We start from the raw sequence: 27,262 nt of genomic DNA on the forward strand, positions 1-27,262 counted from the left end.
TTCAGCTTTGGGATAGTGATAGGTTCTCTGTATATAAAAATGTTGATTTTGAAGTTTAATGCCTTGCTTCTCTATAATATTAGAAAGGGCTTTTTTATATTATTGAGAATGAGATTTATTCTTAGCTTCCTTAAGGAACCCAACACTTATCTAGTGTATTAACCACATTTTATAATAATGTAATGATGTTTTATATAATTTTAGATGCCTTCATAACTCCATATCTGACACAGTTGTATTTTTGGCAGCTAAGGTAGCTGGCATAAAAGCAGAGAAATACAATTTCCCAATGCAATTTTAATGGAGTATAAAATATTTCAGTAATGTTGCCAATAGGTAGTATTAAATGATCGTTCAAAATATCTGTTTTACTGTTTCATAATATGTTCACATTATCACCAAGGAGCAAATCCTAATCAATTAAATAGATAGCTGTCTTTCCCACACATCTTTCCATCCCCGTACCTATCTACCTAATTACCCGTTTGTTAAATCCATTTATCTACATTTATGTAATTCCTTTATCTAAGTACTTATGTTTCACCCATCAACATGGTATCTAGATGTTAGTTAACTATTGTTCAGATTTTGCCTGATTTAGAGCTGAATTAAGACTGCAAGACTTGATCTTGAGAAAACAGATCTTCAGAACTTAATGCAAAGCCCTAACGTACATTTCTGCAGAAGTACTTTCCAATGTGTTCAGTAAACAGTAAGATGACTGCAAAAGAAATTTTAGTATGTGGTTTGTGAGATATTGCCCATAAATTAAGCTTCTAATGTCCCAGGTCACGTTGACATTTGGCATCCTAAACATCCTGTGTGGAGAAACTATGAAGATTAAATTATTTGAAAGCAGAATAAAAAGATATTAAAATATTTTCTGATGTATTGGATGACCCTTTCAATTGTCATGGGCAGAAGATGACCCAGGGGGTGCAAAGACTCGGTACATGTACTTATTATCAACACACTTGAGAAACATCAGTTTGCACACTAGCCAGGCATACATTCAAAAGCTTTGAAAGAAATGTCTAAAACTCATTTCTCAATAGGGAAATGGCAAGACAGAAGGTCTTCTGTTGTGTTTCAATGACACTTGTACTGATGTCAAAGGATATTAATGCACATCTTTGAGATTCTTTCAAACAATAATACTCTACGGTGAAAACATAGTGGCTGTGTCTACACTGCACTCCCCTCAGTGCTGCTGCCAGCAGAGCTATGCAAAATGAGCTTCTTGGGATTGCAAATAGCGTGCCATTTGCTTAATCCTGAAACTCATTACCATAGCCCTGCAAGATTTCGGCATGGGCAGAAGGAGGTGCTGGCACTGCAGAGGCCATGTGGGCGTGCCTTTGCCAGCTAAACCCGCCCTCTGTCACCCGTCCCTTATGCCTCAATCGTTTGTAACGGGGCTATGGTAATGAGCTTCAGGAGTATGCAAATGACATGCCATTTGCAATCCCAAGAAGCTCATTTTGCACAGCTCTGCCAGCAGCGACACTGTGGAGAGCACCATGTAAACCCAGCCAGTAAAAAGTTATGTCCCTTTACCAGTCACCAGCAGCAGGCATACAATGTTAAGGAAGTAGAGGTGGGTTTTTTTTTTGTTTGTTTGGGGTTTTTTTGTTGGGGGAAAAAAAGGAGATGATTTTTTTTTTATTTAAAACCATTTTATTATTAAATTCAGTATCCATTTCAAAGGCTACCTGTCTTTTTGTCTGTTATAATTTCTGGATACAGACAAATGTGGTGCAGTATATGTCTTGAGTTTTCCTGTTTTATCCATAAACTCTGCTAATAAACATTTACTATGTTGTTTTCTTTCCAAAGGAGGAAGTTGAAGAGAAGGAAGCAGAGGAAGATGAAGAAATGGTGGTGGTTCCTAGCAGTGATAGTGCTGTAAACCAAATAAAGAAAAAAGAATTCCAAGTGACTACATCTAGCTATAGTCAAGAGAAAATGGGGACAAAATTCAATGAAGCTAAAACAAACAGATACTTAACAAGAGAGCAAGGATCACATGGAAAGGAGGATGTTTTCAAAGCCATCTTTTACCCTACTTCCCAACCTGTTATTGAAACATCAGATGTAAAAGAAGAATCTGAAACTATTATTGGAATCCCGCCACAAGTCACTGACTCCATCCACGGTCTTGACGAAGAATACATTTACATTTCTTCTGGCACTAAACCTACAAGCATAGCTGCTCCTGGTGGTAGTGAGGAAGATATTTTGTCAACTTTTAAAACTCATCAAGTTGCAGACAACTCTTGGGGTTCCATTCCTACCACATCTACCAAGCAATTTGTCATTGAGGAAACATCCCTGGAGGACATCCTTCATTCAGGAAGCCAAGAAGTAAACAAATATGATGTTGATTCAGAAAGCTATGTAAGAAATATTTCAGAATATGTACCGCTGTCAGGTACTGAAGAATCTGCAGAGAGTACTCCTTCTGTTGATGGAAAGTTGTGGTTTCAAAATGCAACAGATTTGGCATCTAAATCTGATGTCCCATTGGATAATGAGCTGTTATTTCAGACTAGTTATACTGATGCATATGTTGAGGGCTCAAAGCCACCTACAATGCCCTATTCCAGTGGTCCAGTGATGTCACAAGATACTTCAGATGTTGATATAGAATTGCTACATTATTCTAATTTTGCTTTCTCCCCTACTGAGTTATCACCTCATTCTTTCTCTTCAAGCTCTGGAGAATATGGCTCTGCTTCTGTTGCCAGTGAGGTACTCTCTCAGACAACTCAACCAGTATATAATGGTGAGATACCTCTTCAACCTTCCTACAGTAGTGAAGTGTTTCCTCTAGTCACCCCTTTATTGTTTGACACTCAGATGCTCAACACTACCCCTGCTACATCAGGTAGTGATGTGACCTTGCATGCTACACCTGTATTTCCCGGTGTTGAGGTGTCATTTGAACCCACCCTGTCTTCCTATGGTGATGTACCTTTGCTTACATTTTCCTCTGCTTCCTTCAGTAGTAAAATGTTTCACCATCTGTATACAGTTTCTCAAATGTTTCCACAAGTTACTCCAGCTGGTACAAGTGATAAGGTGTCCCTGCATGCTTCTTTGACATTGGCTGAGGGTGATATTTTCATACAGCCAAGCCTTGCTCAATATTCTGATGTGATGTCACATCAGACTACTCATGCTGCTTCAGAGACATTGATATTTGGTCATAATAGAACTCACATGTTTTCTCAAGTTGAACCATCCAGCAGTGATTTAAATATGCATGCACTATCTACAATGTCTGAACTTACTCATGCTTTGTCTAGTAATGTGGGCTCCATACAAACTTTTACTGTTACTTATGACTCTGCAGAATATGCACATGATTCTGTTGGCGTATTTCAACAGTATCCCTTATTTAGCAGCTATAACAATGTACTGGTGCATAAGCCTTCTTCTGTAATAGCACAACCTGATACTTTGCTGCTGCCTACCCGTTCTCTATCTAGTGATATGGATTGGTCTGAACCGTACTCTGGTAGTGAGTCCCTTTTGCCTGACACAGATGCTTTGACCATACTTAAAGTTCCTTCCTCTGATTCTGTAGGTGAATTTACATATGCAACATCTGTGTTTAGTGATGTTAATGAGACACTTCACAAAAGTGATGTAATATATGGAGATGAGAAAGAACTGCAAATTTCTTCCTTCAGTGAAGTTGCTTCCCATGCTGAAAGTACAGTGATGCCTGAACTTCGTACATCTGTTTCTAACAATGATGTAATTAAGCAGACTGTGTCTTTGCAAGAAACCCCACTTCCTGTTTCTAGCACAAAGGGAGTCCTTCCAGTCTCTCTTGCTTTTCCCTCTACTAAGATATTTGATTATGATATTAGTAAACTTTCTGAAAATTACTTTTCTGTTCAGCCTTTGCATGTTACATCTCCAGCCTTTGATGATACTTTGCTTATGCCTATGCATAGTGCAATCTCAGATCAAGCTGTCTCTGTCCCTACTTCTAGCGAAATATTGTCTCCTTCAACACATCAGTACTTTTATGAGACCTCAGCTACATTAAATAATGAAGCATTATTACAAACGTCCTTTCAATCTTCTGATGATGGCACTCTGCTTAAAGCAGCTGCAACTGTGCCTAGTGATCCATTATTGGTTGAACACTCCAGGGTTTATAAGGATAGTTCTACGTTTGACCCGATATTCTCTCAGATGGCACCAGATTCTGCTTCAAATAAAACAATGTTGCATTCTACACCTGCGCCTTCAGTTGCTGACATGTTCTCACACACCTTCAGTAAGCCCACAACATCACTTCAAGGTTTAACTGGTTCCTATGGAAGTGAGGAATATGTTTTATCCAGTTTGTTTAACAATGAAGATGATCACCAGGTTGCTCCTTCATTGTACAGTAACGATGTTTCATTCCAGTCAACCAGTTTAGGAAATGCTAATGCTTTGCCCCCCAAAGTAGACAGCAGAATGGCTACTCCTGCCTTAACAATTGACATATTACCAAATATCCCTACTTTTCTAAAAAGTCATATTTCTTCAAGTGTTTATCAAAAAAATGACGTTCCCATTGTTTTCTCAAGTTCTACTATTGCTGACGTTTCTGTTCATGTGCCTGCAGTTGTTTCTGATTCTCATGTATCTGTTCATCATGCCCTTCCTTTACCAGATGTGTATGTTTCTGTCATGGCTGTTTCTCCCAGTAGTGAGGGCCTTAGAACCCTAACCAGATTGCTGGTTCCCTCTCAGACATCCTCTGGGTTATTCCCTAGTGCCAATTCACATACTAATTTGTGGCCTCCTGTAATTGATGTTGAGTATGATGAGTATAAGGATGGCTCACCTGTAAGTAACTGCGTCACATGCACTTCCCATAGAGAAACTCAGAAAAAGATAGTAGATGAGCATAATACCCACATAAACAATATAAAGGATCAGAATAACCTAATGATCAATTCACATTCTGAGAAATCTGAAGACGAAAAGAAAATTATACCTGCTGCATCAGACAGTCAGCTAACCCATGTCACGGACAGACATAACAATCCATCAGTACCAACATTGGCAGCATTGATACCTAAGAACCACAACAATCCAACAATGTGGGAAAACCATATTCAGACTCTTAGTATCCCATTGCAAAAAACACCAGAGTCTAAATCTTGGGCTATTTTTACAAGTGATGAAGAAAGTGGCTCTGGTCAAGGTACCTCAGATAGCCTTAATGATAATGAGACTTCAACAGATTTCAGTTTTCCTGACCTTAATGAGAGAGACGCTGAGGGGGCCATTGAAGCAGGTAACTCAGAATTATCTCCTGGATCATCACTGTCATCAGCACCATCTGTAACTAGTGATCACTCACCCGCATTCAACAGTTCTGAGGCAGGTTAGTTGTGGGTCAGTCTAATGCATTATATATGTAGCTGTGACATTTTTCTGCCACTGAAAATGAAAAAAAACTTAGCACAGATATATATATATATATATATATATATATATATATATATATATATATATATATGAGGCTAATGAGAATTTCTACATATATTTCAGTGATGGAAAAACTTAATAGGGCAGTTGGCTTGAATAAGGAAACACTGGAACAGGGAGAATGTTGAAGAATCTCTGTTTAAAAGCAACTTTTGATTGCTTGCAATTACAAATGTAAAACCCTGTAATATTAAGTCCAAATACTGTCCTTGGGTATGTTCATACAGTCAATGTGAGTTATACATAGGGGGTCTTTTTGTTCTTTAAAGGTTAAGTGGGACTTAGGACATTTGTAAGGTGTAACTATTGCCCTTTCAGAAGAAAGCTTGCTGCAGAAGTCTAAAGTTCTATATGAAAGGATCCTAAAATTATGCTTTTATTATGGAAATACTTTTTTTATTTTGCACAGTTAAAGATGAACTCAGCAAGATGAAAGATGTTGCAACCTAATTCTGATTGGTTTTAGCTTGTATAAAATTGTTTTCATTTTTATTGCTGCTCTCATATTTAAATTTCAGGAAGTTGCAGAAACTTCCTCCTAGACTTGCTCATTTCTAAAATCACAAAGAGCTAGATTCTACCATGCTTTCCTTGTTCTTTATTGGTTCTACTGAATCCAGCTTAGCTATTTGCCATGTACACTATTAGCATCCAAGTAAGTAGTCATGCAGTTACTCAAGGTACCTGCCCAAGGACCCTGCTCTACCCTTGGCCCCAGTCTAGCCTAGCCTCCGGTCTTCCATGGATGTGGGAGGGATAGCTGAAGCCAGCACCAGACTGAACCTGCTGCAGCTGAACCATCTCTCCTTCAGCCTGAACCCAGCCAGAGCCAGAGGTGTCCGACCCCTGAACTGTCTCCATATTGGGGCTCATATTAGAATTAATTCTACTTGGGGATGGGAGAAATTAGAGGCATCACTATTTAGCCTGGGTATGGGTGGCAAAATTGGACCACACTTTTATAATACCTTTAATCTTAAGTTTAAAATTTAAAGCAAATGCTTTAAAAAGTTCTGTTGTGAAAAACTTGAAGTGGGCAAAAAATTAACTTGTATTGCCTATTTGTCATATTTGTTGAAAACTAAGTGTCAGATCAGAACCAGCAATATCTGTACTAATTTGAACCATTCAAGATTAATTTGATAATGTACAAACACGTTAGATATTGAACTTCCCTCACATTTCCATAGCCTCCCTAGAGGGCAGTGTCATCCAACTAATGGTATCTGTATAGTAAGCAAAAGTCTTAAATCCAATCTTGCAAATACACAATCAGATAACTTTGTTAGTAACTTTATGCACAAAAGCATTCCCAGCAGCCAGCATAGACCAAGGTATCGTAGCATGAATAATCATGACCCTATTTGCTCAACAGGAGTTTTACCTGAGCAAGCAATTGAGTCAGTAGATGGGTTAATAGTTCTGATGTTTCCTAAGGGAAATTATGTAAAACAGACATGAAATAAATTCAGTTCCTTTAAATGGCAGCAAAAAAGAAAAGTAGAATAATTACTCTAAGCAGATTTTATACCAGCTAATGACATGGAGGTTATCGTAAATTATATATAGTTTGCTGTAATTAACTTAAAATGCCTCATTTTTGATTAACCATGAGTCTGAGTCTTGACAGTACTTCAGAAGGATGGAATAACATATGGCTGAACTAATAACGTAAATTTACAATTTAGCTTCCAGTCATCACAGTTATTAAAGAATTTGCCTATGCATTAGTTTCTTCCAACAAATTCTGTCTTCTGTTGTCCTTTAATAAAATAGCAATTAAATTGAAGCAAATTTCTCATATGAGGTCTCCTGCTGATCAGAAATAACTGCTTAGTTACACCTCAGTATTAATTTAAAAACAATAAGAAAAGAACCTTGTGATACATGAATATCTGTATTAATTTAAATCTAAAGTATTACAGTGCATTCCTCAGTAGTTACATAATTCAGATCTTTTGTTGAGACATTGTGTGAGTTTAAAAATATTGTTAACTAATGTGTTGTTTAATAGTAAATTGTATTCTTATTTATTAATTAGTGGTGTTGGTAATATGAAATGCATTTATAAAATCCGCATCACTGAAAAATTGCTTCATCAGTTAATAATCATCTTGTCAAGCTTTCCTATTGAACCATTTATCTGAGAGGAATTTCAAGTCATTCATATTTTAAAATTGCTATAGCAGGTGGATTGCAATGGATTGTAATATCGAAGAGAAAAGGATGATGCAGAATTTATGGCTGACTGTCTCACACATCTGAAGGTGTGTCCAAAATTAAGGAGGAACTAGCTTTTAGGTAAAAACAAAATTACACAGGACCTAATCCATAACCCAGTGAATCCAGGGGAAGATTTCCTGTTGACTTTTGCGGTCAATAGATCAGGTTCACAGTGTTTGCTCCTATACGTTGAAATCAATAAGAGTAATGTCACTTACTGCACAGGGATTCAAATCAGGAAACTGGAGAAGTTAAATGTTAAGAGGGCTCTCTGATTTTTCTATTAATGACTGCAGAGAACCGTGCAGCTGTATCACCCCATACATAAATTGTAAGTATTAATGCTAATGCTTGTTGCTGTTGTAAAAGAGAAAAACTGATGTTTTTGTTAGGAATGTTTGGGGTTTTTTTAGTATCCCTGCATGGAGTTAGTGTGAATTTAGATATCACCCATGCCCAATTAGAAGATTGTGATTATGTGTGATATTTTAGATTCTGGCCCTTACTTAACTCTATTAGCAAAGGTTGCTATTCCTTCTAAAAGTGGCAGCTTATAAACTCAGGAAGAGTTGAGCTTTGAGAAACTAATATGTGCTCGTATTTCAGAATAGCACCAGCTACACTGAATAGAAATATAAATGTCTAATTTTAAGAAATAGTTGATTAAACACAAAGCCCATATCCTGGCCTGGTGAAAAAAGAAGCAAATGTGAGATCTGGCCACTCCTCATGACTGTAGGGCTGTATTTGTACATATTGTGAGACAGAATCCAAATGAGAGTTTTCTGCAATACCAGCTACATGACCACCAAACTTGTTCCACTTGTAGTCCTGTGTCAGGAAAGGCCCTGACAACCCAGTCATGGAGAGAAGAGCAGCTTCCGCCCTGGTTGTAAATTACCCATGGAATGGAGAGTCAGTTGGCTGCCTGGAGGAAAAAGTTCTCCCAAAAACAAGCTGAAGATGTAACCCAGGAAGATGAGAGGGTCCCAGGGATGCTAAGAACATTCTTCTCTGGAAATTGAAGAAGGGTTATGTGCAGACAGGTCTCCCTTCAATGTCAAAAATACACAAGCAATGCTAATCATTGGTCAGGGTTTTTGCAGCTTCACAAAAACTTTGCCAACACAATTTGATGCGAAGGACAGAACCTTATGAACAATGTTACCCTATGCAGCAGCCTTCCGCCCCTTGTGCACTAAGCTAGATTTTGTCTAAGAATCAATCAGACCTCTATAATATGCTATTTACTTCCATTTTACTATGAACCAGAGTTTGGTGCCTAGTGAAATCAGTAATCAAATAATAATATAGGTTATTTTCGTAAGTGTTTGTTTGATAATAATCTATTTAAACTACTGTGTAAAAAGCTAGCTGCTTATTTGTATTGAAATTTGTTAGCTTACTTCACAATATACTGTCACTGAAGTTTTTCTGATGACCTTTTGACTGGGAGGTTGGAGGGGATAGGAATGGGCCAAAATATGCCACAGACTCTGAAGGCGAACTACAGGAAACCTGCGCTACTTCAATGAGCACGATATAGCATATAGCATAAATGCTGTCTTTTAATAGTGTGACAAGGAAGCATCTCTCTATTATAAAATACCACATGGATGCTTCCAGGTCCATGCTAGTGGGTTCACATATGAAATAACATTTGTATTTTAGCTGTGCAGCATGAGTATATGCCCATAATGCATAGCTAAAATATACATGATATATCAAGGCCATTGGGCTTGTCTACACTTTCCCCCAACTTCGAAGGGGGCATGTTAATCAGGGTGATTGGAGTTTACTAACGAAGTGCTGTGGTGAATATGCAGCACTTCATTAGACTAATTCTCCCCTGCGGCAACTTCAAAGTGTTAAACTTTGAAGTGCCAGCATGTATGTAGCCGCGGGCACTTCGAAGTGCCTTTACTCCCAAAATTTTGAGGAGTAAAGGCACTTCGAAATAGCCCTGATTAACATTCCCCCTACGAAGTTGGGGGCAAGTGTAGACAAGCCTTTTATATCTAATACTGCCCTTGTAATGTACTTAGTAGGATTTAGCATTTGGAATGGCTAAGTTAATGGCAAAGAGCTACCTGATAGGGCTGAAAGGTTGCATTCTTTTCATTCTCCTAATTTAAATCACTAAAATATGGTGCATTTTTAAGCTACCTTGTTGCTAAAAATATAAGATAATGTTTTTCATTGGGAGTACCTCCCTAGTTGAATAAGTGCAGTTTACTCAATGGGCCACCTCTTAATCATTCATCCACAGAAATAGTCCCCATTTAAATCGGTTTGAGATGCCTGAGTGCATCCCATATCTTATTCACCAGAAATTTGGGCCCTGTTTTTTAAAAACAGCTGCCAACACTGTGGCCGTTTCTACACAGGCCACTTCCTTCAGAAGTGGCATGCTAATACATGGAGCGAAAGATGCTAATGAGGCACAGATGCAAATTCTCCCCATGTCATTAGCATAACGTCACGTGATTTGGAGTCCGGAAGACCGTTCTTCTGGACTCCAAAACACCATGCAGAAGCGCAACCCTGAGGGCGGGGGTGCTTCTGGAAGGAAGTCCTTCTTCCAGAGGCCCCTTCTTCCCAAAAATTTTTGGGAAGAAGGGGCCTCCGGAAGAAGGACTGCCTTCCAGAAGCCTCCCCGGGACCATGCTTCTACATGGCATTTTAGAGTCCAGAAGAACGGTCTTCCAGACTCCAAATCATGTGACGTTAGGCTAATGACACGGGGGGAATTTGCATCCATGCCTCATTAGCATATTTTGCTCCATGTATTAGCATGCCACTTCTGAAGGAAGTGGCCTGTGTAGAAATGACCAGTGAGTACAATTCTGCACATTCAATTAATGTGTGACCACAACTGATAACACTTGTACTTTTAACTAGCCAATTTACAGGAAGTGATTTACTTAGATGTTTAAATGCTATAAATTAGCAAAAATTGTGCCATACAGAATCAAGAACTATGTTGAGGTCTATCTATAAAGGAAACTCGTGATCCTGAAAACCTGATAGTAGCCTGCTAATTACCTTCCCACTGAATTATTTTAATCACTTTGCTAATGCTGATAGGTTTCAGAGAACAATTCAGTCAATGTTTGTCCTTTACAGATTCCATCTGGTGTTCTGTATGGCTGTGCACAAAATAGAAATTACATTTGAAAAAATAAATTGAGATTTCAAAATTTTGTTTAATCCCAAATTAAGACAAAAACCAGTATTTTGACTCATTTGCTAAATGAAATATCAATTGAATTCCATTTTGCCTCAACTGAAGTGATTCATGTATTAGATGTTTGCAAAGTCCACGTGTTATTTGTATTTTATGTTTTCTAAATGAGTGCTGGTTTAGTAATGTTAAGGGTTAGATTCTACCAGTCTTGAAATTAGTGGGACTAGTTGAGGAGTAAGGATTAGAAAATATGATTTATAGGCAGAATGCAAGTGTAGACACAGCCATAGTGAAAGACTCAAGGAGCTCATCTATTTAGCTTAATAAATTCGATTACTCTTTCTAACTATTTACAAGAGGAACAAATATTGGATAATGGGCCTCTTCAGTTTAGAAGAGAAAAGTATAAAAATTAGAAAGGCCAATGCACAAAATGAGATAAAACTAGATAGAGACATAAAGCCTGGGTCTACACGGAGCTCTGCCCAGTGCCACTGCAGGCAGAGCTGTGCAAAGTGAGCTTCTCAGGATTGCAAATGGAAGCCTATTTGCATTCTCCCAGAGCTTATTACCATAGCCATGCAGTAGTTCGGTGCTGGCAGAAGCGGGTGCTGGCACTGCAGAGGCTGTGTGGACATTCCTCTAATAGCTAAACCCCCCTCTGTCGCCAGTCCCTTATGCCTAAAATGTTTGAGGCATAAGGAACTGGTGGCAGAGGAGGGGTTAGCCAGCAGAGGCATGTCCATGTGGCTTCTGCAGTGCCAGCACCCCCTTCTGCCAGCACCAAACTCTTGCATGGCTATAGTAATGAGCTTCAGGAATATGCAAACGGACAGCCATTTGCAATCCCAAGAAGCGCACTTTGCATAGCTCTGCAGGCAGTGGCGCTGGGCAGATCTCCATGTAGACTTAGCCAAAGCGTAAAAGGAAAACCTTCTGCAAATACATTGTAAACAAGAGAGAGATCAAAGACAGGATAAGCCAGTAATTCAGTGAGGCGGGGAAAACAAAAACAGAAAATGTGGAACCACAGTAATGTTAACTACTCTTTTTAGCCACGTCTACACGAACCAGCTACTTCGAAGTAGCCATGCCTATCAGCAGATAGGAATAAGGGGGTTTTGGTATCGGCAGGGTTCTTTTGAAAAGGACCCCGTGTAGCCGAGCCGTGGGCGAGCAAAGTGCCAGTGGTGTGCTAATGAGGTGCTGAATATTCATTAGCATGGCCATTTCAAGGTTTTTTGTAAGTGTAGACATAGCCATAGTGAATGTCAGTGAAAATGATGTAGGATCAGAGACCAAAATATGGAAATAGGATAAAAATGACCTAGACAAGTTAGATGTCATCAAGTCACCAAGGCCTTAATGAAATACATCCTAGAATACTCAAGCAGCTGATTAAGGAGAAATCAGAGTCATTAGCAATTATCTTCAAGAAGTCATGGAAGACAGACTGTAGAGGACTGAAAAAAAGGAAATACAGTGCCCATCTGTAGAAAAAAATAAAGAGATGAGGACAACCAAGAGATTACAGACCAGTAATCTTAACTTTAGTATCAAGAAAGCAATCAGTTGCCAAATATCTAAAAAAGAATAAGGTGGTAAGTAATAGCATGAATTTATAAAGAACAAATCTCGTCAAACTAACCTAATAGCTTTTTTGGGATAATAAGATTGGTGAATAGTGAGGGATGTTGTAGCTGTGGTATGTCTTGACTTTAGAAAGGCTTTTGATAATGTCTTGCATGAGCTTCACATAAATAAACTAGGAAATTTTACCTAGATGGAACTAGTAGAAGGTGGGTGCATAACTGGTTTGAAAACCAATCCCAGAGAGTAATCAGTTGTTCACAGTCAAGCTGGAAGGACGTATTGGGCAAGGTCCCATAGGATTTAGTTCTGGCTTTGATTCTGTTCAATATCGTCATCAGTGATTTAGATGATGGTACAGGAAGCACCCTTACAAAGTTTGCATATGGTACCAAGCATGGAGGGATTGCAAGTGCTCTGGAAGATATCATTAAAATTCAAAATGATCTGGACAAATTGGTGAAATTATTTGCAGTAAGCAGGATGAAATTCAATGAAAATAAATGCCAGATATTCCACTTCGGTAGGGACAATCAGTTGCATACCTGCAAAAAGGGAGGAATACTGCAGAAAGGGATCTGGGGGTCATATTGGGTTACAAGCCAAATGCAACTGGATAGTGTAATACTGTTGTAAAAGAGGCAAACATCATTCTGGCATGTATTAGGGGGAGTGTTGTAGTTGGGACACGAGAAGTAATTTTTCCACTCTACTGTGCACTGATTAGGCCGCAACTGGATTACTGGGGCTGCTGCTACGCTGCCATTCTCCCTCGGAGGTGCCATGGTAATGAGGCAATTTGAAGCAGGCTAATGAAATGCTAATGTGCACATTCAGTGCCTCGTTAGCATAATGGTGACTGCGTGAACAGACTTCCAATTGCAGATGGACTGTGAGGATGTGGGTAGCTTCGAAATAATTGCCCCATTTCGACATTCCCTTACTCCCACAGAACTAGATCGGAGTAAGGGAATATCACAGTGGGGAACTTATTTTTGAGCTGCCCCCATCTTCACTGTCACTCTGCAGTTGAAAATCTGTTCATGCGGTTGATATTATGCTAATGAAGTGCTGAATGTGCACGTTAGCATCTCATTAACCTGCTTGAAATTGCTTCATTACCAGGGCACCTCCAACAGGAAAATGGTAGTGTAGCTGCAGCCTCAGTTAGGTTCTGGGTGTCACCTTTCAGGAAAGATGTGGAAAATTTGGAGAAGGTCCAGAGAAGAGCAACAATAATGGTTAAAGCTCTAGAAAGCATGACCTGTGAGAGAAGCCTGAAAAAAATGGATTTGTTAGTCTGGAGAAGAGTAGACTTGGGGGTGAGAGGGCATGATAACAGTTTTTAAATATATAAAGATTTTTACAAGGAGGAAGATAAATTTATTTCACCTCTGGGAATAGGAAAAGAAACAATGGGCTGAAATTACAGCCTGGTAGTTTAAGTTGGAAATCAGGAGAAGCTTCCTTTCAGAGTACTTAACTACTGAATGAAATAGCCTAGAGACATTGTGAAATCTCCATCATTGGAGACTTTGAGGTGCAGGTTTGAAAAACACCTGTCAAGGTTGACCCAGATTATAGTTACTCCTGCCATGAGTGCATGGAACTGGACTACATGACCCCTCAAGATGCCTTCAATTCTGTGATTTTATAATACATTGCAGTGTCTGGAAGCAAGACAAATTCAGACTGAAATAGGGCATGAATTTTTAATGGTGAGAGAATTAAGCATCAGAACAATTTACAAAGGGCTGTGGTGGATTCTCCAGGACTGGTAATTTTTAAATTGAGGTTGCTTTTTTTTTTTAAAAATTATGCTCTAAGAATTACTTTGGGGAAATTCTATGGCCTGTGCTATGCAGGGAGTCAGACAAGATGATTCAAATGGTCTCCAGGGCCTTAGAAACTATTGAAATTTTGCAAAGTTTCAATTTGACCTTTTTAATTATTTCAATATATTTTAAAATAAAAAAAAAAAGTTTTAAAAAGAAAAATCAGAACTTGCTCATACACTGAGGTAGATTTTTTCCCCAAGTTTAAACAAAACTGTGTAAAAATCAAGATTCTGAAAAAAGTTGCAGATTCTGAGACAGACCATTTTTCAGTGGAAAACTCTTGCACTGACATTTTTTCCCAGCAGTTCTAATATTGTGTATTTGAGGAAGTAGGGCTTGCGCCTGCCATCCTTACCAGGACAAAAATCCCATTAAACTTTCATCAGAGGGCAATTTTGTTCAAGTAGAACTGTAGAATTGATCGCTTAGGCCCCAAACCTACCAGTGACTCCACGCAGGCAGATTCCTGCACCCACAAAAAGGCCCATTGATTTGGGATTGTCCATGGGTACAGGGGGCTTTGTCTTTGAAATATTGAGGCTATAATTCCAACAACTCTGAAATACTTTTTGATTTGCAGTGATAATAATATGAAGGTCATACACATTCATATGGGTGAACTACAGTCACTAGAAAAACTGCCATTTGGGGCAAAATCCATAACGCTAAGTATTGTGAGACAGCCTTTTGACTCTAAGTTTAAGGGCTGACATGAGAAGGGGTTGCCAGGCTAGTTCTCTTTGCTGTGTTCTTTCATTTTAATATATTTTGAAATCCTAATATATTTCTGGGCCTGAGCACTTGAGGAATCTGGTAATATGAGGCTAACAGAAAAGTGAAGTTAATAATAAAATAGATCTATTTATGTGGAAATATATAAATATATATATATATATATTTCACTCCTTATTTGGCTTTCTGCAGAGAATTATATATATATTTAGCTCAAATGAATTCTTCCAAATTTACAGAATTGGCAAAATATTAAACTATTGCAATTTCAGTTGCAATTTAGCCGTCATTTAGCTATTTGCTGTATTAAGAGCATTGTCCACTTATACTTAATGAAAAGCACATTTTTGCATTATAAGTAAAATATAATATTAAAGCTATTTTTATGGACTTCAATATTATATATTCAGATTCCTCAAAGCACTGAGTGTCTGCTCATTGAAATTTAACTTCTTTTACAAAGTTCTCCACTGCTGGGATGATGTGTTGCACAGATGCTAATACTTTGCTATACTTTCTGCCTGCTTATTTCTTTAAACTGGTTTGCATATATGTATATTTTCTGCAGTACACAATAAAATTAGAAAGGTAAGTGACATTACCTAGGGCTGCTATAAACACGTTCAGTTATGCTCTGCTTTTTGTCCACATTTAAATATGGATTATTTCAATTTTCTCTGACTACAGAGGCAAGTAATAGTAGCCATGAGTCTCGTATTGGTCTAGCTGAGAGTCTGGAATCAGAGAAGAAGACAGTTATACCACTTGTGGTCGTATCAGCTCTGACTTTTATCTGTCTAGTGATTCTTGTGGGTATTCTCATATACTGGAGGTAAGTTGCTTATTTTTGCAGTTCTACAAAGCTCAGATTTTGTCCTGATTAGACAAATGTAATTGGTACTACTGAGCAGATTTTAAAGAGATCGAACTAGACCCTGATGCTCCAACAGCTGTTATACTTATTATTTATTTGTATGTCGTTACTCTCTATTTTTAGGAAACTATTAAAATGTTCACTTGCATATCAAGAGATTTTAAAAAACATATCGTTGATATGATTGTTTGTTTACCTTTAGGAATTAAGTGATACAGAGAAAACAAAATTAAATGCCAGAGTTTCATTGGCACATGTACCAGAAATGTATTGGTAGGGTGACTTACAAATTTAGTCCCCATTCCTGCTGTTCTTAACCCATTACAACACAGTGGAGATGAGTGTGTGTGTGTGTGTGTGTGTAAAATTTTACATGCCTATTTCCTGTTACTCAGAGCACCATCAGCATAGGATATGTACAGAGCAGATGAAGTTGGAGGTCCTAATTCAAGGGTTTTACATAATAGATCCTAAATTAGGCCAGCAGTACAACAGGTGATCAGGGATGGAACATTTTCTCTGTCTCACACAGACAGACGTACACACATTTCCACCATTCCATACAGGGGACCGACAGCCACTATGGCACAGAGGCAAGCAATAGTAGCCACGAGTCTCATATTGGGCCACCTCTCAGTCCTTTCTTCATCAGCTGAGGTCTCTGCTCAGTTTCACTGATGGTAGCTTCAATCTATGAGTTGTGGGAAGTCCTGTTGTCTCTAGACACTTCGTTGGTCTGGGTCAGTTTCAGCCACTTCCTTAAAAACTCTGTACATTACGCCCAGACAAGGAGATGGCACACAGACCTGTGTTTGTTATCTGCCCTGAGAGTAAACTCAATCATTTCCCCGACTGCGTAGCATGCAAAATATGGGGAAAACTAAGGTACAAACAGAATTCATTAAAAATATTACAGAAAATTCCTATTTTGTCATAGGCCTTGTTCCAGTAGATTCCATGGAAATATATTAAACAGCAGAGTAGAAAAAGAGCAGTCAAGTAGCACTTTAAAGACTAACAAAATAATTTATTGGGTGAGCTTTCGTGAGACAGATCCACTTCTTCAGACCATAGCCAGGCCAGAACAGACTCAATATTTAAGGCACAGAGGACCAAAAATAGTAATCAAGATTGACAAATCAGAAAAAAATTATCAAGGTGAGCAAATCAGAAAGTAGAGGGGCAGAAGGGCAGGGAGTCAAGAATTAGATTAAGCCAAGTATGCAAAAGGGCCCCTATAGTGACCCAGAAGAATGGCACAGTAGAGGAGGAGAGCTGCGTAAAAAATGTAAGCAATTTTGAAAGAATTCACCAAGCAGGTTTGCATTGTTGAACTTTTAAAAAACTCAAGCCATTCTTCCAACTGGCCAGATAACTGCAAAACAAACAAAAAACTTTCCATTTTTTGTTGACATTTCAAAAACACTTGAGGATGTTTACCAGCTTTGTGCAGGAGGTCCAGATGTGAGCAAATGGAAATATTGGGCCAGTTTGTCCAGTTACAGCCATTGCATCTGGGATCGCAGTCCCTCCCCAGGTGAAGGAAACATGCCTTTCCCTGGAGGCTTTTACTGGCAGAATACAATTCCTGATTCTAGTGGGACCTCATGGTTGCCCTGCAAGTGTATCTGCTGGTCCTCCTCAACATGAGGTCTCTCCAGCCACTACCAGCCACTCTGGGCTTTCTAGCAGAGGGGGAGCTACAGGCACCATGTACTATTCCAATCCCTCCACCCCCTTCCAGATGAATTTTCTGCCACCAAAGAACTGTCTAAGTAGCCCAGTCTTGAATCAGCCACTTGTGTGTTCTGGAAGGTGGGTGAGCTTTTTCTTGAAATGTATATCTTGTATTATCATTTATATGCATCTGGAAAAAGCAAGTCAAAAGGAGGGACTTCAGTGGAGTGAAGGGAAAATGTTAGAAGTACACAGGAGATGGCAAGAGTTCCAGGGCTGGCACATTGTCAGTGTAACAGTTTTTTTGAAAAAAAAATAATGTGACTCCAGAGAAATTTAAACTATTGGGGCCAAATTCAGAAGTGAAGTAAATAATATGTGTAAGTTACACTTGGGTAGATCAGCACAGAGGCGTGCAAGTGGTCATACATTATATACCAAGCCTGTGGGGCTGTAACCACAGCTGAGAGGGAATATAAAGCGTCATGCAAAGCATAGGGGGCCTGCTACATTTTACAACTTAGTTCACTTCCTTGTTGGTTCTTTTCCTACAGCCAGCCTCTTCGACCTAGTATGCACGTGAGTTATACGTGTTTTCATCACGTACACACCACTAGTTAAGCCAGTTCCAACATCTCTTGATAAAGGCATAAAGTCATAGTATTAGACTGAGTCGTGTCAAAATAACACTCAACAAAGAAGCAGCATGACAAGTGTAAAACAAATGCAAAATGGACAAACTCAGGAATGACAATCTATTATCTATTTATCCATCTTAGAAATTTATATAACCTGCATCACTGTTGTATCTCAGCATCTTATAGTTTTCAATAAACTGAGCTTCACAATGTTGGTGTGAGGTAGGGTAGTGCTAGTATTGCCATTTTACAGTAAGGAATGGAGGCATAGAGAGACTGTGTGAATTGCGTGAGGTTCCACAGGAAATCTTCAGTAGAGCACAGAATTGAACTCAAGCCCCAACCTACTGTAGTAACTAGCAGACCAGCCTTTGATAATAGTAGAGCTGCTGTATAAAAAATGTATTTAAAATATTTCATCTTCATAATGAGTCTTGGAAAGGAATCAGTTAATGTCTGGAAGAATTGCATGACTCAGTTCTTAGATTGCTTCTACACAGTTGATTATGAATTCTACCACAGGGATTTATGGTTAACTCTCCTTTTATTGACAGCCTTCTCTTCAGTTTCACATTGTCCAACATGAATGTTCATATGCATCTTCCAAAAGACTTTATCTTTAAAGCTAAATGGTATTTGAAATCCTTCCTGTTTACAAAAGAAAACAATGCCATACACTTTAAGATCCGGATTGCATGGTGTAGTTTTAGTAATCCGACACGTTATGAGCTTGTTCTTGCCAAATGACATTGTGTTCATTTTGTGTTCTTTCTTTGAGAATGCAGTTTTGAAATCTAGTCTTTCAAAATATAACAAAAATCCCATTAGCAGTAATATCTTCTAGATGTTTAATTTAATCCTTTGTGTATTTTCTTGTATTACAAAGTAAAATATGGAGCTCTTTTTTGTTAATCTTCAAGATAAAATTTTGTTGATATTATGCTAAAGCTAGTAACATTTGTTAAAGGAATGAAATCTCAATACCATATATGGTAGCTGGGACTTTGTGGCCTGATTTTCAAAGGCACTGAGCAGCCACAGCTCTTTTTAGAGTAAATAGAAAATTAGGACATTAGCTTTCTAGGGCAATTTTATTTTCTTTGTACTTGCATTCCATAGGAAAACCTGAATAATAGATACTGTACTGTAACAGAGCAGTTTCCATGTTCAGGCTTAGTTGGTTTTAAGTTGATATTTAATATCATATATGAGCCTTTATTTTATTATTATTCACATTAATTGCTCACCAAATACAAACTTACAGGAAACTGATCTCCATGTCCTTATTGACAACAGAGTTCACAAGAATGATGGTAGTATAGTGACAGCAGCTTCATGGAAAGAAGAGTTAACTATATCCATCAACCTCTGCTTAGTGCAGCTCTTTGGTCTGAAGATGAGTCAAAAAGAATTGTCCCTGGCAAAGCTGGCAAATACCTGTTTTTCAGATTCATGGAGAAATGTAGAAATTATTTTGCCATCTACTCAGATTCTTTGTAAAAACAAACAGCAGTTGCACCCAGTAGAGAACTAACTTTGTGGTTGTTCTTTGTAAAGAATTATTGAGCTTCCACCTGGAGGAATACACCAAAGCTCTTGAGTATTTCATGAGGCAGAATTTTACTCTTTACATGGTGAAATGCTCCCTTCACTTGCAGAAATGGCAGCTTTTAACACCTATGTTTTCTGGGTGTATTGTGTTCAGATTCCATATATTAAATTAAAATGTATAATTTTGCCCTGCTCTAGTTTGATGGTTCAAGAACTCTAATACCTCAGGTAATGAGTTTCCAAGCACATAATTTTTTTCTCTTTGAGAGTCTAGGTTTACAGTGATGTAGGCAAAGAGATCCGTATATTCATTTCACAGCCTTGTCCCCTTGGATACATTGTTTTGTACAGTCTTTGGAAGGATTATTCACCCAAAACCAGAACCCACGAAACCAAAGAAAACAGATAGATGATTTAGTCCTCCTAATAGAGTTTTACCAGGAACGCCTGAAGCTCCTAGTTCCATCGATTTCATGTCTGGTGCTCTGGATCCAACTTTCATTAGTGTTGCTTCTCTACTCTGGTGAATTGACTTTGTACGATAAGGTCACTGAGTGAAAAAAAAATCCCAATTCTGAAAAATGAAATTTTCCCTGTCCTATAGTAGCAGCAAATCACTCTATTCTACATGCCAACTGACTGAGCTACATCAACCAGCCTGATGTGGGTAAGAGCCAAGGCTATGCCCACTGCCTGCCCTCAGGGGAACAGAGGGAATAACAGAAACAGACCACCTGCTTATTCTTGCGTGGCCAGAGCCCAGGTCTACATGGCCTACACAAGAGTGGGCTGAAGGACTGTTACACCTCCATAAGCCTCAGTGTTGATAAATAGTCCAAGTCATAGTCTTGCCCTAAACTACCTTTTTAAATTATTCGCTCAGTTCTAATTTCCTTCATGGCAGTTTAACATGCTGCTATTTGTCTGACACTACTGCTGTAGCCTCTTTAATTATTGCAACATCTTTGATACTGTCTCAGGTTTCAGATGAGTGTTCTAAGAAGTGCGATGTCTGAATTATGAATTCCACAGTTTTAGGTTTGGGATTGAAATACTGCGGCAAAAAGGTGTAAATTAAATAATGAGGTTAACGTTGATTGATGGGACTTTTGTCTTTAAGTTTAAAACAGTCATCACTTTTTTCATTGAAGATGAGTGATAATTAGCAAACGACATGGCTATCAACACTTAGCTTAGTCATGAAGGCTTTCGCTGCTGACGAAGAACAGATGGAATACTTAGTATGATCTTGTTCTAGATTAAATAGTATTCGTTGAATTTTTTTTCTCCCAGATGTTTTAGGGTATAATTTACTTGAGGCTTCAAGGGATAATTAACACACAGTATGTTACTAGAATGCTTTAAAGCACTCTTTCGATGTGAAAATCATTACACAAATCTTTTTCCGTTTAAAATCTTTCTTGCAGAAATAGGACAAAATGCTGTAATGTGACTGCATATATTTAATGGAACAAGATCTTCTGGAATAATTATATCAAGCAATTTTCTTGATTTTCTTTTTGTTGTTTTTATTTACTCATCTATGTTTTAAAAAGTACATCCTGCTAAAAAGGCAGGATGCACTGTGCATTGGGATAGAGTTTTTAAAAGCAACTAATGATTTTTGGTGCCTTATTTTTTGGGTGCTGTACTTGAGACACCTTAAATGAGCCTGATTTGCAGTAGGTGCTGAATACCAACATTTGGGCTTACCTGACAGACCACATCTCTCACCCTGATAAACTGATGGAGTTACACTCAGGCTACTTCTACACGTGCACGCTACATTGAAATAGTCTATTTCGATGAATAACGTCTACACGTCCTCCAGGGCTGGCAACGTCGACATTCAACTTCGACGTTGGGCAGCACCACATCGAAATAGGCGCTGCGAGGGAACGTCTACACACCAAAGTAGCACACATCGAAATAAGGGTGCCAGGAACAGCTGCAGACAGGGTCACAGGGCGGACTCCACAGCAAGCCGCTCCCTTAAAGGGCCCCTCCCAGACACAGTTGCACTAAACAACACAAGATCCACAGAGCCGACAACTGGTTGCAGACCCTGTGCATGCAGCATGGATCCCCAGCTGCCGCAGCAGCAGCCAGAAGCCCTGGGCTAAGGGCTGCTGCACACGATGACCATAGAGCCCCACAGGGGCTGGAGAGAGAGCGTCTCTCAACCCGTCAGCTGATGGCCGCCATGGCGGACCCCACTATTTCGATGTTGCGGGACGCAGATCGTCTACACGTGCCCTACTTCGACGTTCAACTTTGAAGTAGGACGCTATTCCCATCCCCTCATGGGGTTAGCGACTTCGACGTCTCGCCACCTAACGTTGATTTCAACTTCGAAATAGCGCCCAACACGTGTAGCCGTGACGGGTGCTATTTCGAAGTTGGCGCCGCTACTTCGAAGTAGCGTGCACATGTAGACGCAGCCTCAATGAGCATCCTGGTGCAGAGGTGGCCACCAGGGTGTTCTCCAGCTGGCTATGGAACACCCTATTGATGATGGTTCAAAATAGCCCTGATTAGTTGACTGTCATACTGCAGCACCTATATTTTTTACCTAGCCTCAAAAGAAAGATGGAGGATTGAATTATCAGCAGTGGAGGGAGTGTTAGCATTTGATTTAGAGCTGCTTGTTGGTAGAAAAGAAATTGAAATTTATTTTTCATTTTATAATTTAAAGTTATTGGCAGGAAGTCTAGAGCCTGGCTGTGGCTGTTTTTTCCATTTTTCTAAATGAGAATAAGTGCATACAGAATGGATAGTCCCTGCTCAAGACTGCTGTAGATGGCTAAGACTCTTCCAAATATTGCTGAAGGGAAAATTCTTTCTTGGCCCAAGTTTAAATCTCCTTTCTGTAGCTTCAACCTCCATTAATACTCCATGATTTTGTGTTCAAATTACTATACTTTACCCCCTTACAATCATACTAAGGGGAATCTACCAGGACCTATTGAGATTTCAGACACTGATTATGGTCTGATGAGACAAAAAATGCTATCATTTTAGGATTGTCTGCATATTTCCCACATGCTTAGGGGTTGAAACAATTCCCACCCACATCTCTGTGATCTACATTTATGTTTTCCTAGGGAGCGCTAACATCTCCGTAGCCTCTTCTTCTCTGCACTGAATAGTCTTATGTTCTTCACCTTTTCATCATAAATAAGGTCCTGCATAGCTTTGTTCACCAGGGATTCCTCAACTCTGCACTTACGCTGTTTTCAGAATGGACCAGGGAGGTTGTTCCAGAAATAGGGAGCAGCATGAAGAGAAAAGAACAGAGAAGAAACTTAGAGAGGTGTGCAAAGTGTAGAGCAGTTGGGGCAATGGGTGCATCTTCATGAAATAAGAATAAATCCATTCACCAGGTTGGAGGTGTAGTGGAGTGGAAGCCAAGATGTTCACAGGGACCCCTGTTTGGACAGCTGTGAAGGTGAGATGAAGGAGTTTGAAATTATTGAGGAATGAGGTCGAAAAATAATGGAGGAATTTGGGAACTGAAGCAAAAGGAAGCGTTACACAATCAGTGTGGCAGGAAAAGTTGATAATTATCCGCCATATCATGACTGGGCCAGAGAGAAAAGAGATGACAGAGGGCTACATCTACACTTCAGTCCAAACTACTGCTGTGGTCAACACACTGACAGTTCATTTAGAAAGCTTGGTGAAAACCTGCCAAATTGACTGCAAATTGCTCTGCAGTCAACTCATACTCTGTCCCAGACAAGAAGTGCAAGGAAAGTCTATGCGAGAGTTTCTCCCTTTGGCCCCCACAATGTAGACCATGTGGAAACTTGATGGAAGATATGTCAGCTATGTTATTCACATTGCTAGAATTGTTTCACCTCAGTCAACTTTCTATTCTAGTGTAGATGTAGTGAAGAAGAAGTAGCCTTTTTCCCTGGCAGAGGTCTCAGAACCCACTGGAGAATCTGCTGTCTTCACCCCAGTTCGTTTGCCCACTGCTTCACCTTAAATCTACCCCGTGTGAAGCCAAAGTTTTCTTTCTTAATTTTTTTTAAAGGTTTCATAAAATTGGATGAGTGTGGGAGTGACTGAATCCTGAAAAGTGAAGAGCCCCAGTTTTAAATTACGAAAGCTGGATGTAACTCTTTATTAGTGTAACATTACACAGATTAATTATAAGGTGTATTTTTGTGTACACTGCTATTAATTCAGAGAGGCAAGTGTAAGGAAATTTAGAATAACAGTAAGCTCACAAAATGCCAAAAAGAGCCTAAAACCATTTTTAGCCAGTGACTTTCAGTGAATGGAAATTCATAAATCTAAAATGAGATTAATATTTTCCTTGAAATACGTATATCTTTTTAAAGTTAACCGCTTGTGAATAATGTTCCAAATAGATTAAATGACCCATAGCAAAGAATGTTACTGGCACGTTTAATTATCTGTTGAGTTTTTTTAATTAAGGAGAGTGTACAATGCTTAAAGCAGCAGTTGGTTATTTACTCCCTTGAATAGCTTGTTTTATGCTCTGACCAGATGCTGCTCATATTATCTTCACAGCTGGGGTATGGAAATAGACTCAAGTATCAGTGTGGGCCATAGTTAAGGTTGGTTCCATTAGTATTCATCCTTAAACCTTTCTTCAACACAGCTAGCATCTGCTGGAATCGTAAACTTCCCCTGCTTTCAGCTATCTGCATCATGATGACTTCCTTTGGTTAAGATGTGCTCAGTGTAATGGCTACATTAAGAAGCAACCTTTTCCCCCCAGTTACAATAGCTGTGTGAGCCTCCGTTTGGTTTTCTACACAGTGTCTTGCCTTTTATTGATTTCAATACCTGTGACAGGAAAGGTCTCTCAGGAAAACAATATCATACTCAAGTCCAGCTTTGGAGTAGTATAGTACCTAAAAAACGGAAGGCGGAGTAGAATCAGGTGGATCTGGATGGGTGAATAGGGTACTGGAGTTGCATTTCACTTGAAAGTACTGTACAGTGGTTCCAGGTGCAGATTCACACTTGGCTTTCACTATGGCTGATGTCTGCTCTATCTTCTGCGTCTGCTACAGGTAAAAATAATAAATTATTTGATCTTCTGGGCTAATCTGCAGCTATGTGGTGTCGTAAATTGAGGGCATAATGTTGTTATTGCAATACAGTGAATGTTTATATTGCAACAGATGTGTTTTGATGTTCCTTAGATGAGGTTCTCAGATGTTTGATTTTTTATCATCCTATTGTCAATATTCCAAGAAGATCTCTCAGAAAATATATTATATTTGCCATATTTACATATTATTTCTTTAGGAAATGCTTCCAGACTGCTCACTTTTATTTAGAAGACAACACATCACCCAGAGTGATTGCCACTCCCTCAGCACCACTCTTCCCAGTTTTAGGTAACTTGTTTTGTGATATTTTGTAAATTATTGGTTGTCGTTGAAAAAATGTGGTGAATATTAAAGTGTACTGTCATTAAACGGAATGATGTGGCACATGACTTTTGGGTCAATAACCATTCTTCATACACAGTCTGCAAGTCATAAACATGGTTTGATTCTCCACTACAAAATGTAAGAGTTTGAGGCACACCCTTGTATGCATGAAGACAGTTGTACCTGAGAGGGAAGGTCACCTCCTCAGGGGAGTCAGACAGTACTAGCAGGGAGTCATACAATACTAGTAGGCTCTCCTGAATGCTTTGTAGGAATAAAGCATCTTTAACTTACAGCCAGGGCTCTTTAAGACTCCCTGTGATAGAGGCTACTTGGAAGATATCCTGAATGAAGCTTTCCACACAAAGTCTGTGAGCCATTTTCTCAATGTCATTCTATAAGGAGTGCTATTGCAAACAATATTATCACTCATGGAGTAAGAGATTACTTAGAGTGAGTAAGGAGGAGAAAATTCTATTTATTAAATCTAAAGTATTTGATTCCTTTTTGTAACTGAAAAGTTGATACTTTTAACGTGTTCCCTCTAAGGCCAGCATCATCTATGAATGTGAGGATCATATTGTTTTAAATGGTTACTTACAAAAGTCAAGAAAGTCAAACAATTCTCTAACATGATCTTAGAATTAGTCATGCAGTAGTTCCATTTTTGTTTGTAGCTGCTGTCCTGTCTTGTTAGTGTAGTTCATTATGTGTTGTTTCTGTTTCAAGTCAGTAACTGTATTGCAGTGTTTTTGTGCCATTTATTTTTACAATTTATACTTATCAGTTCAGCACAGGAAATATAATGTTCACCTGTCCTGTGAGGGAATTGCATCTACAGTTATTATTGTGTAATTCATAAATGTTTTTTGATATTGGGGATTTTCTACTAAATGCAGTAGTGAATATTCATTTAAAACAGGTGAAAAGAACATTTTAAAGTGACAAAAAGATACAGAATTTTCTGTTGGAAACTTCCAAACAGTGTAGAAATAATCCTGACCTACCTTGTTACATGACAGATTTTAAATGAGAAAGTTTTGGATTTCCCACTCCACATGTTTTTAAGCATTGTATTTGTATGTGCTTCACAAAATTAGAACTATTGCCATGTTGTGTAAGGTTACTCAGTACACAGTGTGAGTATGGGAGAGGCTCAGAGTAATGTAGGTAAAAGTGGTTTGAGCAGGAAAAGCACTATTCAGATGCTAAATATTATTTTTATTACAACTGAATGCAAACACACACCATGCATTTCTACTATATGTTCTGTGTGCATTCTCAATGGCATCCATAGGAGTTCCATATTCCAGAGACACAGAGACTGTGCCCTGTGTGGCATGAGTCCAGCAACTGTGCATTATTGAGGTGGTATCTGGAGATTAATCCAGTCATTTTGACAGTGCTGATGGCACCTGTCAATTAATGAAAAAGGTCTGTTACTGGAGTCAGAACTAGCTAGAGGGGCAACCCTGCCCATAGAAACAAGAGTGTGCAACCTCCTTTTTCCTTTATTGTCTATGCCTCCGTTACTGCCCTGCATCCTCCATCCATTATGCATCTATAGGTAAAGCAGTCCTGATGGAAAGGTATCACAGGGGCAGTGGGGACTGACTTGTTTGTTTCCAAGCCTGCTTTGTTTTAAGATCAAGAGGCTGGCAAACTCCAGGAATACTGCAAATATTTGTTTACATGCAATAGATAGGAAGCCTGGTTGGCATTTGCCAGTCTTGTTATGACTTCAAATATGCCATTCTTCCTACCTCGTAGTCTCTGTGGTCATGGTCATAAATTGGTAATGTTTTTCTTATAAGATTTGCTCCATTGCTCATTGTAGCATGGGAGTTTTGATACTAAATTCAATTCATATGTAGTCCTACCTTATCTGAAGGAAGTTTTAACAGTAGTGTGTGTGTGCGCGCACGCGCGCACGCTCACACACACGCTTTTTTCTGTGTTCTCAGCTCATTGGAAAACATGGTTTATGTCAGAATCCTTCTCCTAGGTGTGAAGGTGTTATTTTTCTTAGGCTC

The 27,262-nt window shown here is 38.9% G+C and overlaps 1 protein-coding gene across 1 annotated transcript in view; it reads left to right on the forward strand.

The window, feature by feature from the left end:
• PTPRZ1 (protein tyrosine phosphatase receptor type Z1) overlaps nt 1–27,262 on the forward strand; it is a 184,462-nt gene that overhangs the window by 126,715 nt on the left and 30,485 nt on the right. The window contains exons 12-14 of the mRNA XM_074984108.1: nt 1,840–5,398; nt 15,760–15,904; nt 25,102–25,193. Of these exons, the coding sequence (XP_074840209.1) occupies nt 1,840–5,398; nt 15,760–15,904; nt 25,102–25,193 (3,796 nt within the window). The remainder of the gene's footprint in view (nt 1–1,839; nt 5,399–15,759; nt 15,905–25,101; nt 25,194–27,262) is intronic.

The sequence above is a fragment of the Carettochelys insculpta genome, chromosome 1, assembly GCF_033958435.1.
Source record: "Carettochelys insculpta isolate YL-2023 chromosome 1, ASM3395843v1, whole genome shotgun sequence".
Lineage (NCBI taxonomy): Eukaryota > Metazoa > Chordata > Testudines > Carettochelyidae > Carettochelys > Carettochelys insculpta.